Source organism: Leptonychotes weddellii, chromosome 3, assembly GCF_054177405.1.
Source record: "Leptonychotes weddellii isolate Sample4059 chromosome 3, ASM5417740v2, whole genome shotgun sequence".
In the NCBI taxonomy this organism is placed as follows: domain Eukaryota; kingdom Metazoa; phylum Chordata; class Mammalia; order Carnivora; family Phocidae; genus Leptonychotes; species Leptonychotes weddellii.
In genome coordinates, this window is record NC_138371.1 from 78,849,863 (window position 1) to 78,870,366 (window position 20,504).

General features: G+C 37.2%; 1 protein-coding gene across 1 annotated transcript in view; it reads right to left on the reverse strand.

Moving 5' to 3' along the window:
- Nucleotides 1-20,504, reverse strand: part of ARHGAP15 (Rho GTPase activating protein 15) — a 588,861-nt gene that overhangs the window by 210,713 nt on the left and 357,644 nt on the right. Inside the window, exon 11 of the mRNA XM_081814529.1 lies at nucleotides 10,289-10,387. Coding sequence (XP_081670655.1) covers nucleotides 10,289-10,387 — 99 coding nt within the window. The remainder of the gene's footprint in view (nucleotides 1-10,288; nucleotides 10,388-20,504) is intronic.

The following is a 20,504-nucleotide window of genomic DNA, read 5'->3' on the forward strand; positions in this document are numbered from 1 at the left end:
TGAATCAAATTCAAGAGATAGTAAGAAAGGAGAGATTATTAGACTTGGTGAATAATGCTCTGTGTAAGTAGAGAGAACAGTCCAAAATATCCAACATATTTCTCTTTAGAAGAATGGGGGGGGGGCAAAAGAAAAGAGGAATGGGAAAAATAGGCCATGATGCCATTGACTGAGTTAAGGAATAAAGAGGGAGGAATAGATTTGTTAGGGGAAGTGATAAGTGCAGTTTGAAGAAGTTGAGTTTGAGATGCCAGAGGAAAATTCAAGAAGGGTTTTTCTTAGACCTCAGCTCTGAGAATAAGACATAGCTTGAGGAGTCATTCTGAAATAGGAACTCTGAAGTCATTAAAGAAATCACTGAAGGTTTTGGTATCATTGAGATTACAATGAAAGAATGGATAGAGAAATCCCAGAGTCAAGAATTAAATCCAGAGGAAAACACACATTTCTTACGCTGCCAAACTCTGGGCTAAGGGCATGGACTCCAATATTATCCCATGCAATTTCAAATACAGGTCAACAGCTGACATTTAAGATGAAAGGAAAGAAACCTTACTACAGTGATTACTATACTGTCTGCTAGGTGTTCCACTGCCTTGTAAGGAGACTAAAGAATTAAGTTAACACAAACAGTAAAAAATGCAAAACATAACAAGAAGATCATCATTTTTAAGACAAGAAAGTTAATCCTATTTTAATGGCACTTGCATATTCAAAGTCTTTAGAGAGCTTTTGATAGTGTCAGCAAAGTTTAACTTTTCTGTCATAAAGTAAATTTGGAGAAAATGAAATCAATATCCAATAGCAAAATCATGTCAGAATTTAGAGTATTGGTATCTTGTCTTCATTAGCTTCCAATTGACAAGTCTGTGTAGTTGACCATATATATCTCACTTCAGATTCTTTGACAGACTCAACTCAAGAAATTATCATCAAAATAAAAATTTCCTCAGATTTATGCAAAAAAAACCACTGAATCAAGAAGATGAGTTGTTCACAGGGAAGTAAATGAACACTCAGAACAGCAACAGCTTGCTATTCCAAGTCTGAATTAGAGGAAAAGATATGGTGCGCTACTTTCTGTGTGGTTATGAGACCCGAGCCTACTCCTGACCATTCTCAGGCATGTCACTTATAAGTCATAGTTGCCATTCAATTACTTGATTCAAAACAGCAGGCCATTGGTGTTGAAACAATATCTAATGGGATATGACTTCCTCTGATGAAAATGAGTAAAGAATGGGTATTCTATTAGCTGCTGCATGGCACACTTAAATGTAGTATCCAAAAACCGATGAACATAAAATCTTTAAGGAAACATACCTTCAAATGTTTAGTGTAGCTGGGTATAGATAGAAAATAATATCATTTAGAATGACATAATATACAATTATCAGAATGGTTTACATGTTCAGAAAATAGATTGGGAAACCATGCAAATCATACAGCTATCTTCAACCAACGACATGGTCATTGATTTTGTTTTTTTAAGTTTCAACGATATGCAGGTGTAACAATGGTGTGTAACTTTCCATGAAGATTTAAGCAAGGTTGAATGCAATTTATCCGTTCATTCATCATTTATTGAAAATCCATTATGTGCCAGGTACTGTGAAGAGTTAAAAATAAATCCACGCTCTCTACATGAAGTAGCACATGATGGACTGAGGGTAATATTTTAAATATTTTTCTCCTGTAAGCTGTGCTTTCACTCTAAATCTCAGGACATTCTTATTTCCTTAAAAATTGTGTGATTTGACATTTTGGGTCTACAGTCTACTATAAGCTCAAGAACTCTTACAGCAGTATCATTTTAGAGTTATTTTGGTTTTGCAGTTTTTCCTCTCAAAGTGTTCTGCCCCCGATTTTTTTTTTTGGTCTGAACTGAAAATAGAAAGTGGCTTGAAAATTATAAAATTCGACAAAAAGGTGTAAAACTAGCAAGGAAAAGATTATTTGAACCCAAGAAAACACACACTTTTAATTCCACAGACTGTAAGATAACCTTTCACAGAATTTAGAAGAATCACTAAGACAAAAAACCTTTTCAGGGGATGAGTAAATTACTCCAAAACATCCTACAGAGGAAAATGAGCCATGTTCAATTATATGGACCCATGCAACTACTTCTGGAATCTGTATGTCTTTTTTAATTTATATGTAGATCAATGATTAATGCTTAAGTTGCACACTTCATTTGAGAGTGTGAAAATTCCTTGGAAAAAGAAATTCTTTTCTAGACATTTTAAAAGGGAACCTTATTTATTAGGAAACCCACAAAAGAGTATAATAGTTTGTTCTCATTCACAGCTTCCTGAATTAACTTAAGATTTCTTAATTATCACAAATTTTTAAGCTCTAGTGAAATGTTTATAAAAATATAATGTATAGATTCTTGTTCAACCAAAAAACAACAGATTATTTCACAAAACAAAGTGATACTCTGGGAGAGCTTTGATAAATTTTTTGATTATTTTTTTAATCAGTTGGTTCACATTATGCAACAAGAATTTTTTAAGATTCTATTTAAAAACTACAAATCCAGTTTTGAATCCCAGGGCAACAAATATTTGAAAATCTTTGTCTGCCTTATTATTATTATTTTTTTTTTTGCGCCTTTTTATTGAAAACCTGAAAGCTTTCCAAACGCATGTGATTTTTTTTTTTTTTTAATTTTGTAAACATTTGCTTCCAGGCTAAAACATCCTGCCAACTTTCAGCCAAGATTATTTTTATGGTTGAACTATTAACTTCTGAATATGGGGGCTTATAATAGAAAAACTCCCAGACCCAGAACTCTCATCATATAAATGACACCGTTATAGGATATTTAGACTATTACATCTCGACATGAGGAGGTGTTGCATTATTTAAATCCTCCATTCACACAATAAGAGACTAATTTCCTAAGGTATTAATTTTGGCTCTGTTTCCTTCCAACTGACTCGAAGGGAAAGTATGGTAAGAACCTAAACTTTAACATGGGGGTGGAACCGGGTGGGGGTGGAGGTTGGAAATTAGACTCAGGCTTTATCTGGGAAGAGAGATTATTTATTCTCATGCATTCTGGACGCAAAAGTGTGGGAATATCCACTGACTGATTTGACCAGAGCCACATTGCTGGATACATTAGATAGCCTTGCTGGTTATTGAACTGCACATTTATTCCTCCATTAACTTCTGTTATGTTTAAGCCCTCTTTCTGATAATAAGACTGTTGTGTATTGCGAGATGTAGATAAACTCCATGAAATGTCACTAATAAGTACAGTGACTTAATTCCCAACCGTGGGCGCACAGAATTTGTGAACATTCAGGGTAAGCTTGCCATTCAACAGCAAGATCTTACAAGTATTTTCTTAAGTGGGAATAAGTTTCTCTGGAACAGAGAAGCGGGTCTCAGGTAACTATGGTCGACTTGGTAACTCGTTCAATCACCGTCTTCTCTTCATTACGGGACCTTGCAAGAGTGCCCTTTCATCCACATTTGTTTTCTTAATTGCAAAATGCAGCTTTTTTTCTCTCTCTCCACCTTGTCATCTCTGATTTCTTTTGGTTGTCTTTTCCCAGTTTCTCTTTTATACTCTTGCTGGCTGTTTCCTGTTTACTCTTTTTTGATTTTGTCTTCCCCTCTAGCCCTGAATGTGGCTTTCTTGCAGACACAGAGGCCCCAGCACGACTACCCCAAAGAGCCAATTCCAATTCCAACTTGGACCCAGCACAACACTAAAGCTGTCAGGAAAGTGGCTGTCGTTGGGGTTGCACCAAAACAAAACAAAACACAAAAACACGAAACTGGACTTAATTTTAACTCACAAATAAAACCCACGGAAAATTCGCGGCAAACTTCTACGGAGCTTCTTTGAGGATCAGCTCTTTTGTAATTGCATGTGGATGCCTAACTTTAGGCATGAAAAGCAAGCACTTAAAAAAAAAAAAAAAAAAGCAACACATAGGCCAGTGCCCTCAGAAACATTTTTGTTCAGTCCACAAATATTCTCTGGGGAAAAAGAAAAAGCGCTTATCTTGAACTCTTGATTTTTTTTTTTTTTTGAGCATGTAATTTTTATCAGTTTGTTTTGTTTTTGTTACTTTTTTTTTTCACTCACTGCTTATAAAACTAGCAAGCAGAAGTCTCTCTGGAACAAGATAGAATCATAAAAGTTTTCAAGAATCTCGTCACAAACTAAACAGTACAAATTGCACATTCCTCATGGAAGTATCAGCCTTTCGTGCGTGCCTGGATCCAACTATAATAGATTATCCCAAAGTGGGAAAGAATGAACAGTACAAAATTAGCAGAACTGGGAGCAGAGCTTGTATCGTGAAGGCAATTTGATCTGTACTTTAGGGGTCTGGATTCTCAGGCATTGGGAAAAGACTATGTAAAGTTTTATTTTTGCAAGTGAACACTTGCTAAGATCCCAAGAGGCAGACTGATGCACTGAATCAAGTATCAGGAAAATTATATTCACAAGGACAATGCTTGGTATGTCTCAGCATAATAGCTATACTACAATCATGTCTGTTATTTGTATAATAAATACATATATGTACATACCTTACCTAATATGCAAATGTCACACGCGCACACACACACACACATAGTAAATATCCATGTATTTATTTTATGTATTTAAAGATCCATGTGTTTATGTATATTCAATGTTCTGAATTTTTAGGAGTCAGATAAGCATATCCCTGAGTAAGTATATAACTCTACCTTCGTATAATATTAACGATTATGTCTAAATATCCCCACATTGGAGAAATAGATTTCATTTATAATGCCATGGGCTTGTTGATGTGACGTTCTCTCAAACTTCATGTAATAGCAGAGGAATTACCAAAAAGAAATAGTTAAGGTATAATAATAATTTTAGTCATTCTTTTTCCAAGTTGCTATAATCTACCCAAAGATAACTAATTGTTCAAAGTAAACATTCCACTCTGACCACAAAAGGAATCCATTACACAAACATATAATTCACAGTCATTTTTAGTGGGTTGTAAACAGTTTGGAATGAGCATAAAATGGGACAAAAATCAAAGTGAGCATTTTGAAATGAAAAAGTGTTTGCTACAAAGGTCAGTCCCTTTGCTTGGCAAACTATGTAGAAAAGCCTGGGAAAGTGCTGATCACACAGGCAATGAGGGAATTTTAAAGCCAACAGCCTCCTTGTTTCTTTAAACAGACATCGGAACCTATAACTGGATCCTGTCAAACAAATGACAGCAAAAAAAATATAACAGCTGCTAAGAAGTCAAGTTGAGAGATAAAGTTTTCGAGGCTGAGGACCTTCTCAGAAGTAGACTAAAGGTCTTTCTTAAATCTTTAAAGCAAGGTTATGTATCCCAGGGTGGATTTTGGGCACCAAGTCAAAAATGTAACTTTGTGTATCATTCTTGTCATAGTATTTTGTGTTCCAGAATAAAGAAAGAGGACAAACTTGGTGATTAGCATCTGCCGAGAGTAGCTTATAGCTGGAGTCATCAAATGGTACCATTTATTTTTAATTGTGGTTAAAAAAAACCCCACATAATATAAAGTTTACCATCTTAGCCATTTTTAAATGTACAGTTAGGTAGTGTTAAGTACATTCACATCATTTGCGACCGATCTCCAGGTGTCATTTTAATGCTGGTAAGTAGTCTGGGGGCATACTGACTAGGACTGAGGCTCATGGAGGAAGAATGTGTTGTTAAACCATATTCCAAAGGATGAATTCCTGTCCAAACGAAACTGACCTTTTTAAACGGTCTTATTCCCTTATAGACAAACATATATTAGTTACATAAAAATGTATTTAGAATAGAAATATGACTATTCATTTAGTTAACTCCATTATATATGAAAGAAGTCTTTGGGAAAGTCTGATATTGTTGGGTGGAGAAAGGACTGTCTTTTGGATATCTCACATGAAGTGACTCCTCATATTGAATTGGTAAGATACGTCAGGAAAATAACCTGGGAAATAAGATGAATTAAACTTCTGCTCTCAGCAGAAGGCTGAAGCCAGACAAATATGTGTTTATTATTCAGGGTTTATTATGTCATTTAAAATATATTTAATCATATATTTAGTATTAAGTACTATTTCATAATATATTTAGTATATTGGATATATTTAAGGTATACATGATGATTTGCTGTGATTACTACAGTCAAGCTAGTTAACATATCATCTCCTCCCATATCTACTAATTTGTGTGTGTGGGTGATGAGAACACCTGCAACCTACTGTCTTAGAGTAACTATAGTCATCATGCCTGTACATTAGATATCTAGATTTGTTCAGCCTATATAACTGCAATTTTCTGCCCTTTCACCAATATCTCTCCTTTCCCCCCACTCCCTATTATGTGATTTTTAAGCAAACAAACTCCCCTTACCTTAAAAAAGAATATTATATGGTTTATTTTCACTTCTAGTACCTGTTCTTTTCTTTCATAACACTCATAATAATTTGGTACTCAGCGAATTGTCTTTATGCTTAATGTATATTCCCTCTATATTCTCAACTGGTAGCATGGAGAATGACACATGGGTAGGCACTGAAGAGATACTTGTTGCTGGAATACAATAAACACTTGGTATGTGTTACATCATTCACCCAAAATTTACCGAGTGCTTACAGTGTGTCAGGTACTGGGTAAGGCTCTTTCCCAGGGATGCACCTTCACAGAGTAATCAGCCAGTTACATTTTTTACATAAAAAGAACTACAGGTTAAGGTCTTAATACCAATTGCATCAGTGTAGACTACATACTTTGTTTAAGTCACATCTCCTAAGCCCTTGTCTTCTGAGCGATACAGCTCACCTTATTTTTAAGTATTTTTAAGTAAGCAATTTCTATACACTTTGAGGTCATCCTAAACTACACAAAGTATTCTATAAGTAGTGAAAAGTGGAATTCTCACTGCTTAGATCTACATACTACCAGTATGTCACAACGCCTCCTTCTGCATGCTTGTTTTGTTGGACCCAAAGAAAAGTACCAGATGACCTCAGGCTTTGGGTCACTTTATCATATGTATTGAGCATTAGCTGAATAATGATTCGATATTTGTAAGGAAACTGCTTTGGAAGAAAAAACATAAACTGAGTTTTTCTTTGGCTGCTTAACTCTACTCATGCTCTACAACTGTAAAGGCAATACGAGCGTGAATGAAACCCTTGGAAGAGCTTTAAAGACTAACATGCTCCTTTACAGTTTCCCTCCAAGTTTTGTGTATGTTCTCTAGGCTGAGCAGACAATGTCAGAAACCACAGAAAGAACTTTAATCTGGTTAGAATAGTTGGTGAGAGGGAGAATGCTCTGGTGGTTTAAGGGAATAAAGGAAACCAAATCAAGATAAGGAAACACACTAAACAAGTTATTCGCTAAATTGGTTTACATTCGGCTCACTAATAGATTTTCTTCTAGGCATGTCTGTGAGATGCAAAATTTTTAAAATGTGACTAATATCACTTTACTAGGGTTGATTAAAGAATGCAACTATGCCAAGCACTGGGTAGATTTTCCCTGGTAGACTACAGGAGCATGAACAATTTGGTTCTGTCGATTGCAAGCCAGTAAGACAAATAACTGAATGAATGAATGAATGAATGAATGAATGAATGAATGAATGAATCAGTCAATGAATCAATGATTTAATCAATCAATGGTGAGATCTGCCTTCCTGAGACTGTTTCATTCAAAATCAACCATGTGAGAAGTATTACAAAAATACAGCTACAATTTATAGATGATTCTTTTGTAAAGGAGGGGGAAATAATCTTAAGAGAAAAAGAAAGGAAACAAATCTTTTTATAACACCCTGTGTACTGCATTTGTGAGTTTTGAGGCCATTTCCCTAAGACTGTGGGAGTAAACACACAATTTTCATTAAATGTGCCTTTCCCATAACTGGTCCATAAGCATTTCCCATGACTCTGCCGTTGAGTATCTTGGCTGAAGGAGGATCTGGCCATTAGAAGGAGGGCTCTAGATATGCTGAGTCCCAGCCGTGCTGAGAGACTTGGCACCTTTATATGCTACTTCCTAATACCAACCCCGGCATAAAATGTCATCAGAAGCCTGCATAAACATTGGACTTAGATTCACATAAATTATTTCTGTCCTAAGGTGCTTTCTGCCAGAATTTAGTAAAAACAACACTTTGAGTAAATAGAATTGGCGTATAAATGTAAGAATATTAATCCAACAAAATGCTCATAGAAAAATATAATCAAAAGTACACATTCGTAAATCTTGCAATGATGTGAGAGGTTTATCTTGTGCCTCTGAGTTTTTATTGAATATTTCCATAGAGTTCCTTTAAGCTGACACTGCCAAAGTGCTTTGAATTATCAGTTGCTTTGTGGAATTATAAAGTCTTTGAGTTTCATTAAAATGCTTAGGAGTCATTTTAATAATCATATGTGTGATTAGCGCCTGTTTAGTGCTGGATCTACAAATTCATTTTAAAAGTAAACATTGGGACAATGAAATATAATGCCAGATATGATTGCTGCTGTCAGCAAAAACATTGTCTTATTTTATTAAAAATCGCCAACAAAATGCCGTGAACAGAAGATACAGTTTCTATTTATAGATATTTTCTACTCTACTGTATTATGGTATCTGCACACCACCAGGCTATATCTAGCGGAGTTTTCATTTTGCCTCGGGTGTGTACATAAATAGAGAGGTACAGAGTCTTTTTATTACATGTGAGCACATCTTATTATGTACAGCTCCCCCAAAGTCCTATTCGGATATTTGCTCTAATATAATAGTGCTCACACCATCGGTGCTGAGTATTTATAAGTGGATGAAGATTTCCTGAAAATAATGATAATTTAGCTATTGGCAATAATAACATTATAACATTCTCAGTGATCCATTTTGGCTTTAAGTACTTATTAAATAATATTTATTCCTAAATTATGAACTTATAAAATTAAACGAGATTGCAACATGCAATAAAAACACATTTCTCTCTAAACTCCAATTGACTCCATTTCTCACAGATACCTCTCCTTGTGTTCATTCTGCTTTTACTGTTTTCTACCCTCTGTGAGCTCTCGGCTCTTCTCTCTGATGTGTTGATATGCTTTCCCCCAAAGCCACTCTCTTTTTCTACTTTCCCTACCCACTCGTCCCCTTCTTGTTATTCTCTCATTCCCTACTGATATGGGAATAATAGGATCCCAAGGCTGTCCTTACAGTATAATTAAAGTATGAATTTCCAGGAGTTGGAAATTGCAGGCCATTTTTATTATGCTTCTATAATAAAGCCAGGTAACACTGAGAGAATTAAAATGGCTTTTTCCTAGTAGATAACTTGGTAAAGATTTTTTTCCCCTTGGTTCTATTGTTTTAAGAGACTGGGAGCTGAAAATGGGAATAGATACACCAATTCTTTTTCTGAAAACACCTCTATCTTTTACATGATATATATCCCCCTAGATCCTGGGAATATGTTGTAAACTTGTAACAGATGGTGATGAAGCTTCACATTTTTATACAATACACTTTCTGAGATTCTGCATCTACTGTATGTATCTTCCAGGGAAAATGACCTTGAATGAATGAAGTCATAGTCTGAGGGAAAAACACCCCACAGATAGACCAGCAAAGAAATGATGAGTCAATTGGGTTTTGATTTGTTCCCCGTGGTAAGATGAAATAATTTCTTTTTTTTTTTTTATTCTTATGTTAATCCCCATACATAAGATGAAATAATTTCCGATGAAAAACAGAATACTGGAATATAGGAATCAAAGGTCGTCTTGACACTAGAGGTGTATCTGTTAATTGTTCCGGGAGAACCAGTTAGCCATATTCTATATTGAACAGAAACACATGGAAGACGGCATATCACTGTTTGTGAGTAGGAATGCTATTTGCTTCACTTGGGTAATGTTGGGGGCTTACCAAAAATTGTTCTGGCACAACATCTACCAACATGAATGTTAGGAGGGTTCTAACACTGTGAGTGCTGATATTTTATGAATGTTTTATCACTGGCTTGAAAACAAGAGGTTTGCAATTGAATCAACAGCATGTCAGACAGACAAAATATTAAAAAAAAAAAAACAAAACATTAGTGGGAATTACTGATGTCCCTATTGTAAAAACAAACTGAAGTTAATAAGAAACTTGATCCTCTTAACCGATTAACAAAAGTCAAGTTTTAATTGCATGGCTTCCTAGACAAATCAAAGAGTGCTGTTAACTTGAGCATTGGTTGTTTAGAGGGTGCGCTAATGGGGGAAATTGCTGCATATTCAGTTACCCACCTCTTTTTTCGACAGCTTCAATGCATTGCTTTACAAACCGTGGAACTGTGGAATTTTCACGTTCACACACTGTGTGCAGATGAGAGCCAAAAATTTGATCTGCAAAAGAAACAAAGATGAGCTTCATTAAAATCCAAGATTGCGTTGTTCTTTAATTTGATTCTGTTTCCATACCCACTGCGTGCTGAAATCTGTGTCTTGCATAGGAATTGATTTTTTGCTTTAATTCCAAAGGGTCTATTGCAGAGATACAAAGGCCATAAGTCCCTCCTTTATAGAAGAGGACCCTGGGCCCAGAGAAAGAAAGCTAACACTCCGCCATCGATTAGGCTGGGATGACAGGGCATAACTTTGTTGTTTATAAAATAGTGACAAGGAATTAAGAAAACTTCTACAAAGTAATTAATCTTAATGAATTGGTATCTTCAGTGTTTTAGAAGAAATTTGTCAATGATCACCAAAATTATAATTTTATCAGTATATTTAGAAGATTCGTTCAGTGGGTCAATGATCTTTGAAGAGGCAAGTTCCAGATTTACTTTGAAGTGGATTTCTTAACATCTCTCCTGCCTTGAATGCCCTTCCTCGACATCTAAGTGTCCCCTTCCCTTTATAGCTCAGCTCTGACCACACTTTCTCCACAAACTCTTTTCTTCTTATCTCAGTGTTGTGTCTCCTTTAATATCAGCTCTTTGGAATACCAGTTCCTCAGGATGTTAATAGGCAATTTGGGGGGGAAAGGCCTATGATCAAAATGGTTTAGCAATGTTGGGTTAAACAAAGTTAAACAGGTTTCTTTCATGTGTATTCTTACAGCTTGTGACATGCCATTCTGCACTGGGAATCCCCACAAAGGGCTGGAGGATGCACTATTTCCCAAACTTATTTGAGTAAGATCCTTTTATTTCAAACGGCATTCCTCCAGACTAAGGCTTCTGAGAATACACTCTGAAATCCTAGCCTGGTCTTCTCATTGGGAACATGATTTATCCTACCTTGCATTTTGTATTTACATTTATAATAGATGGAATGTATTTTCTCAAAGCAGATTTGGAGTGCCTACAGGCTCTATGTGTTTGTATGGTCACCAGGGCTTAGCACAGACTCTGGCCCACAGGATTTGCTCATAGATATTTTTTATTGCAGTAAAATATACATAACATACAACTTACCATTGTAACCATTTTTACATGGACAGTTCAGTGGCATTAAGCGCATTCTTTTCTTAAAAAATTTTTTAAAGACTTTATTTATTTGTCAGAGAGAGAGAGAAAGCAAGCACAAGCAGGGGAGAGCGGCAGGCAGAGGGAGAGGGAGAAGCACGCTCGCCGCTGATCAGGGAGCCTGATGCGGGACTCGATCCCAGGACCCTGAGATCATGACCTGAGACGAAGACAGACATTTAACTAACTGAGCCACCCAGGCGCCCCAAGCACATTCTTGTGTAATCTTCACCACCATCCATTTCCCAATTTTTTAAAAACAGCATAGATTTTATTACTGAGAATGAATCAAATATTTAGTAGGTTCAAGGGCTTCCCATCTTGCTCAAAATGAACTCCAGTTCCCTACTGCAATTTCTAAGGTAATACATGACCTGCCCTTCCACCCATTGAGTTCATTTGCTCCCTCTCCCCTCTCTCCCCGTCATCACTTGCCTGCTGGCTGTCCATATTACTGATTCTTGTCTATGCCAAGCCCACTTCTGCCTCAGGGACTTTGCACTTATTATGACCTCTGCATGAAACTCCATTGTATTAGGTCTCTTTTGTAGCCTTTCCTACCCACTTTTTTTTTTTTTTCTAAAAAATGGCCGCACTGCAATAGGAACTCTCCATGATACTTTCCTGTTTTACTTTCCTTGGAGCACTTATCTCTGCCTGGCATATTGGATTGATGTGCTTACTGGTTAGTTTTCCCCTGCTTAGAATGCAAAACCAAGGAGAGTAAAGACTATACCTATTTCCTTTCTTACTGGGTCCCTAGTAAGTAGACAATGTTTGGCATATACTAGAAGTTCAATAAACATTTATTAAAGACATTGTCTTAATCATCAGTGGAGGTCTTCAATGATTTTCAAAAAATATTTGTAGTAGAAGTGGGGAGAAAAATAAAATGCAGCATAACAGATTGGTAAGTGAAATATTACAAAGGGGCAGTCAAAATGGAATGTGATGAGACTTGAAGGAAGTCATGATTTTCATCCATTTCTTAGAAAAGTTGATGGCTTGAGTTAAGGACAACCTGGCAGGGAGGAGAGTAATTAAGGCTAAAGCACAAACATATTTCAGTATGAAAATGTACATTTTCATCTAAGAGACAGAAAGATGATAAACCCCAAACATATCAACAGAGTGTAGAGAAGTGGGAAATAATCATGTGTATTTGCTTTGAATCCTTGGTCAAGTAACAAAGACTTGTTCAAAAACAGCCACCACTATAAGGAAAAAAAAAAAATGACATAAACTATTACCTAAGAAAAATAACCCACAACTTCAGTTGGAATAATTTAAATTGGCTAGAGATTATAGTCAGGAAGAAATGCTATAAAGTATAAAAACTTCTAAAGGAAATTATTATTCAAATCAATTTCACAAATATTTATTGAGCATGTGGCAGGACACCAGACCAGCCTTTGGTACCCACAGAAGACTTCCCAGAGAAGAAACAAATCCTCAAGGAAAAGTAAGATTTAAGTGAAGAGGTAAGAGAGGGGACAAAAGGCCATTTAGGGAAGATGGAAGGAAGATATACAAACACATCAGTGATGGGGAAAAATGGCAGGAAGAATGAGATGTGCTGAGGGATACATTCACTCATTCTTATTTAGAGAAATCTTGATGTATTAAGCTTTAAAAGAAGATGAAGATGTGTTATAAGAGCCTTAAATATTTTAGTCAGGTAGGTTAAATTATTTGAAAGTGTGCAGACACCAATGATTTCTTATACATACACTATTCCCCTCATGACTTCTTGTTTTTAGAGTCCATTCGTAAGATAGAGGCTGAAAATGTTCCCTATTGACTTCTGTCTTCCTTGCAGATCTGAGTAATTAGACAGCTATAATCAGTCAAATGTAAGGAGAAATGACTTGGGAAGCTACAAGAGATTTTTTTTTTTTTTAACCAGCTAAAAGGAGAGGCATGTATGAAGGCACTCTTTCTTTTTTCTTCCTGCTTTGGATATCGTTGTGCAATCATGTGACACTGGAGCTACTGCAACAATCTTATCACCATGAGACACCAAGCTTGCAGACAAAAGCTAACATGATTAAAAAAGTCACAAAAAACCCCAGACCTCAAAGACATTGTTGAAGTTCTAAACCTAAATCATTTTTTTTTCTAGATTTCTTATTTAGTGAGATAATATAAGTCATTTTTAACTGTGCATTCTATCCCCTACAGCCAAAACATTCATAACCAAATGGAGGCACAGATTGTGAAGAAGACTGAACACAAGGAGATTAGTTAAGAGGCTAATGTGATCACCTAGGAAGGTGTTATGGAGACCAGAGTCAGGATAGAGTTGTGGTAAATTTAATCATTGTTCATGATTCTTCTCATCTTCTCTGAATTAGATCTGTACATTCACCGCTTTTGCCATGTGACTGTGTGGGAAAACTCACTACAGTGGGCAACATTTATTTCTCCCATTTCACTGATGTTGGGCTTGGCTGTAGACTTGCTTTGGCCAATGTACTGTGAGTAAAAATGACCATGTGTCAGTTCCAGATGTAGGTCTTAAGATGCACTGTAGATTTCTACTCACCTGACTGCTTTTCTGTTATTGCCAAGACAAGAACTTCCCTGGGTAGCTGTTGCCCTTTCAGTCTGGGATCCAGAATAAATACATATGGCAGAGACTGAAGCCAATGCTCAGTTAGGAGACAAGTCTAGTCAGACCTTCTGCTTAAAGTAGAGCTGTCCAGTCAAACCTGCCCCAGGCTACTTGACCCACAGACACATGAGAAGTAAGTGCTTCCTGCTGTATGTCACTGAGATTTTGTGTTTGTTTGTTATGCAGCAATAGCTTACTGATAAAGATGATAACAGGAGTCCAGGTTGTTGGTGACCTAAGCTACGCTATGAGAATGACAACAAAGAGAATTGACAGGACATGGAAACTGAAATAAATAGATTAAAACAATTCTAAATTTGCTAGGATTGTGGAATCATACATCAGTTTAGATTCAACCCAAGGAGGAGTCCCAAAGGAAATTTCTCCTCCCTTAAAATGAACTCATTATGCTTTACCTAATATGACGGCACTTTTTACTCTGTATTCTCTCCCTATCAATTCAATTCTATCAAATTCAATTCAGTGCATATTTCGTTAGCACCTGCCATGTGCTGGATATTGTAAAGAATACAAATATTGATTCACTCATTCAGTAGCTATAACATGCCCACTATAAGCCAAACACTGTGCTCTTGCCGGAAAATGCAGTGATGCATGAAGCATGATCTCCTACAGTCTGGGGTGGTGGTGGTGGATAACTCTCACAAGCATTTATAATATAATGTGATTAATGCTATCTCAAGGCTATGTAATAATAGCAGTGAAGCTTCATTGTACCCTTAAACTAAGCCAGGCATGGTTCAAAGTATTTTATGTATTCTAACTTATTAAATCTTTACATGAATCCTCAACCCTTTGGTGGTAGATACAATTAACCTGATTTTATGGGAGAGAAAACAGAGACCCCAAAATATTGAATCCTATGTCCAAAGTTACAAAGTATCAGGGTTCAGGGAAAGAAAAAAGGTAAGAACCTGACCTGTGACAATGGAAAGAAGGGGTGATTTTGTAGGATTTGTTAACTGGATACAGAAGGTGAGTCAACCCACCAGAGAGAGGTCTTCCTAGTTCCTTGCTTGAGTAAAAGAGACTGACATGCAGAAGGAACCCTGAAGGTTTGGAGAAGAATAAAGAGATAGGTATTCAAGAATGAGGATAAGCATTTCAGATGCAGAAGAATGATGGTGGGAGATAAAGGTGAAAAGTTCTCATTGAATTTTGACAATTCAGAGGCTATTGGTGACCATGAGGAAAAATGGCGTTAGTAGAAGAATGAAGCTGAAAAGCAGATGGTGGTGGACAAGGTTTGAAGAGAAGGCGAGGAAGTGAAAACAGCAAATGCACTCCTGCTTTAAGAAGTTAAGTGCTGGGAATTCATTAATTATAAGGGAAGATGGGACTTGGGAAAGATTTTGAGCTGGGTGGATAGGAGTGAATTTCAACTGCAGGGTGTTCTGCCATAATGCGCCGGAGGGGACGGGGTGTGCTACTGGCTACTTTTGGTTGTTCTAAAGTGGGAAGTGGGGGAGGTGCATCACTGCCCCTTACTGGATGGTCCAGGCAAGTGTAGGCAATCCCTCATTGAAAAACTGTCCCCTCCTGATTGCCAATAGTGTCCCGGTGAGAAAAGAGCCTAGATATGATCAACATCATTAGACAGAAGGGAGATGTTTGCTTTGACTAGTTACCAGAAAAGCCAAAAATTGTCTTCTAAATTCTAGCCTCTCTTTAAACTGGCTGTACTCACCCAACAAGGTATGGCTCTGGAATTAAGAATTTAGTCTCTGTGGTGAAGCTGATTAAATGCAAGGCTGTCATATAACCCAAGCCAAGGCAAAGAAATTCTCCCTCAAAATGATTAGAATTGGGATACTACAGACTGAGGTAGTTAGTGCCAGGGACTTAAATAGTAAAACTGCCTAGGTTTAGACACTGGATGCCAGGGGCAGCCATATGGGGAGATGGCTGTGTGCAATGGGTGACTGGGCCCAGGAACTAATTTGCAGAGAGAGGTGAATGAAGCAGACACACCCTAGGTCCTCACTTTCTGATGCCTAACTCCAGAATCATCTATCTTTTCCATGGGGTACCATGACATACCTTGTGTTGTGACAATAACTCCCATTTTATTTGAATATTTTTGAATGAACTTCTGTTTATTGCAACCAAATAAACTTGACCAGAACACGAACATAGCATTGACCAAAAGTTTTCAGGAGAGGGCTTACGCCCACAATAGAAAGTGCCAGTCTTGGCTCAACAGTGAGATCCACTGTTACAGATGATACTGGTTAGGAAGAGTATGGTGGATGTCTATTGGTTTTACTGGCCCTGTAACTGTCCTCCTGTTCTCTAGTAAGATCACTCTGATTTTCCCTAGGGGATGATGCCTTTCTCATGTTGGCTGCCATTTGTTCTGAGTAGCACTGATTCCACCACCTCTAGTTCCAGGGATGAACATGAATTTTTTCATGTTCAGACATGAACACATGGCCCAAGTTGATCTGGTGGAGTAGATTCTAAGGCTTTTTCTAGTGCTACTAGGAAAGAGGAGCCTTATTTCTACAGGAATTGATAAACTACTGGGATATGAGCCTGAGTTTCCAGAAGTTATGTTGCCACCTTCTGGGAAAACATACTGGAGAATTAAACCAACAGAGTGGAAAGCAAGCTGAGCGATAGAAGAAATAAAGATTTGATAGTATCTGTGCCCCTAGATCCAATCATGCCTGAAGTTATCCTTGTCCCTTGGACTTTTCAATTAAGTAGTCCACTAAATTCCATTTTTACTTTTGCAGTTTAGACAAGTTTGTATCAATTACTATGAAAGGAATCTTGACTACAACATTAGCCTTCAACATAAAATGATGGATCATGTAACTTAGAGGAGATGATGATGCACATTAAATGACTTTGCAAAGTAAAAAGTGTTATCTAAAGAAAGTAAATCATAGACAGAAATAGAAAAAAAAATAAAGAAAGTAAATCATAGAGATTTAGCTAAAATGTCAAGGTCAAATTTCAGGGCTGCTGTAGGATTGCCACCATCTGTAAATTTGATACAGTCCAGGGTTTGATACACCAAAGAGGACCATTAAACTGTAGGAATGTGTTTGGACCATAGCACTTTCTATCTTAAAACAGTATAAGGAAAAGGGGAGGGAGAGAGAGAGTATTCTGTTGTCTTGGCGAGCATTAATGAGCTAGCTTTGCCCCCTTAACTTCCATGACTGTTGTCCTGGCACAACACTAAGGATTATTTCTGCTTTCCCCTTCCTTATGATATTCCAAAAAACGGAGCAGTCCAGAACCCCGAGCTCCAGACTCCCTACCTATATCCCCATCTGTGGGCTCACTGGTAATCCTTTCTTCCTCTCTTAACAACTTTTTGTATTTAGAAAACACCTCTTGCTGGAGGTGCCAATATTTTTGGAATGCTCCACAAATGCCTATGGCCTTGGCTAGTGTGATCATTATGTCTTCCTCCTCCTGCTGCAGCGTTTATACCGGGGTGGCAGGCAACACATTGGTTGGAGAAAATCCATTTTCAGCAATTTTTCTCTGAAAGCGTCTTTTGGTGAGAAAAACAAATAGACCTTCCACATGACTGCACTTATAAATCATGTTGTTTACATAATGAATTAGAGTTTAACTAGGAAATTGTGGGTTTTAATCTTTAAGCTCTCCAACTTTTGACCGATTTAGTTAGTTCATCAGCATAACCAGGTTAAGTCTCCCAGATTAAAAATTAGCTTCATTCTCCCTCATCTCTGCTATATATTTTTTGACAAATTATGGAAAGAACACCCAGTAATGGGATCTTTGTCAGTTAGATTCCAAATGAATCAAAACTATGAGGAAAACTACTCAATAGAGGCAGTTAAATGTTCAAATAATGTGACGGTGTTATCATCATTTACCCAGGAAGACAGTCTCCACATGCTTTTCAAAATGATTATTCTGCTTTCAGGACACAGGGCTGCCGTTGCAGCTAGTCTAGTAAATTTTAAAAAGAAAAACAAAGCAGCTAGAACTACACATACATGAAGAACATAGAGGGGAACAGAAAACAATAATAACAAATCGAGTGGCTTAGCTCCACGCATCCCCCCCCAAATCAGACAATTATTTTGGTCATGAGGTATATTTGTTAAGGGTTTGGGCTGCAACTAAAAAAATAACCAAAACACTGGGGCTTTATTTATTTATTTATCTTTTATTAGTTTATTTCTTTTTGAGAGAGAGCACATGTGTGCCTCTGCATGCACCCGAAGTGGGGGAGAAGGGGCAGAGGGAGAGGGAGAGAAAGATTTCAAGCAGGCTCCACACCCAGCATGGAGCTCAATGAGGTTCAAACTCACAACCCTGAGATCATGACCTGAGCCAAAATCAAGAGTCCAACACTCAACTGACTGAGCCACCCAGGTGCCCTGTCACCAGGGCTATCTTACACAAAGAATTTATTCAAATGATAGCGAGGAATGACAGTGGGAAGGAACTCCAAGAACTTACTAGGAACTCAAAGTAATTTATTAATTACTCGAGGCTGGAGAACCAGTCTTGGAGATGTTTCAAACCGAAGGTCCAAAGGAGATCCATGAAATAAGAAGGAGGAAATACACTGCTGGGTCCGGAGTCTTGTAACTCTGATGGCTGGGTCAGGATGCTATTTACATTACCACCCCAACCACCAGCATTGTTCTGATGAATTACACTCTTCAGATGCTCAAGATGGTAAGTTCCAACAGAGATGCCCAGTTGGTTGAGATTATGTTAAAAATGGGGTTGGGATAAGAAAAAACTTAGCCCTGATAGCTTCCATAGTAAGTAGCCTGCACTTGGAATATTTCTCCCTCCACAACGCTATACACATGGGCATATCATCTCCCAATAGGTTGCTCTAGAGGAGGGGCAGTGGATACTGAAGGGCAAAAGTAATATTCTCAACATGGGTAATTTTAGCAATTTAACTGAAATTTACCTTTGATTTTAAACTATAAGTAACATTTGGTTTTCTTTTTGAGAGTAGATCTCTAGACCCAAACTTTCAGATTACTTATCAAACAATCCTGTTTTTACTTTTATCTTTTATATTTTCTCCACTTCTATCCTTATTACTTTTTATTCTTCTCCTTTAAAATACTCACCATATAAGCCCTCATCATATAACTTTATTGCAACTTTACTGATAATTTTTGGAGAAATCGGTGATTTAAGTAAGTACTGTAATTTACAGATGGCTTATCTCTTTGAACTAAGATTCAGAAAAATATGTTTAATGCTAAAACACTACTGAATTTAATCTATATTAAGTGCTTCATAAAGTACTGTGTTATTTTACAATGCCTTGGGGCTTTGATTAAAAGTATCAGCTACTGCTTTTTGATACACAGACACCAAAAATTGGGCTGATTCTCTGTTGAATCTCTAATATACACTGCAAGTGAAGTAAGTTTCTCTCATTGCCTTGTTTACTTGTGTTTTTTTCTCAAAAGAGGCAAATACAGGGGGAAAAAAGCATAATTATTTTAACTTTTAAGTAGTTTGGAATCTAAATAAATAGAAATTCTAAATATATATACTTTTGTGTATAGTTTCCCCCTGCATGTTTATTCATACTTGTGTAGCTCATTAACCTAATAGATTTTAAAGTCCCTGTTGGATAATGATAATGTCTGTTCTGGAAGGACTGGCCTGGAGGAGATTTGCCCAGACTATGGAGAAGATATCCCCAAACAAGGGTAGGCTGTAGTCTGCAGCCTCCAATCAAAGTTGTACAATTGGATGCAGGAGTAGCAGCCCAAAGGTGAATTTCAGAGACAGGTCCACTGTCACTCAGACAGAATGATGGAATTCTTCCCCAGCTTCTCCTATTTTCTTTTCTTTCTTCTCTTTTCAGGCTTTAAGCAGTCCCCACCTTTCAAGATTTCACCCTAAACCCCAAACAAGACTTCTATGAAGTACTCTTTGGTTTCTTTTTCTTTTTTTAAAGTAGGCGCCACATCCAGCATGGATCCCAATGCAGGGCTCAAACTCACACCCCCGAGATCAAGACCTGAGCTGAAATTAAGAGTTGGTTGCTCAACTGACTGAGCCATCCAGGCATCCTTGGCCCCTTCTTTTAAGCTCCTAAACTCTCATGGAAATAGATCTCAACTCAATTTTGGTCCAATTAATGCAATGGACATTTAAGTGAGTCTACCAGCCAGAAAGAAATTTTTATCTTAAACAATGAGTTTATTACCTCAAATGAAAGATTGCGTATAAGATTTTTCAGTATTTGGGGGGCGGAGCAAGATGGCGGAGGAGTAGGAGACCTGGATTTCGTCTCCTCTCAGGAATTCAGCTGGATAGGGATCAAACCATTCTGAACACCTACAAACTCAACAGGAGATCGAAGAAAGGAATAGCAACAACT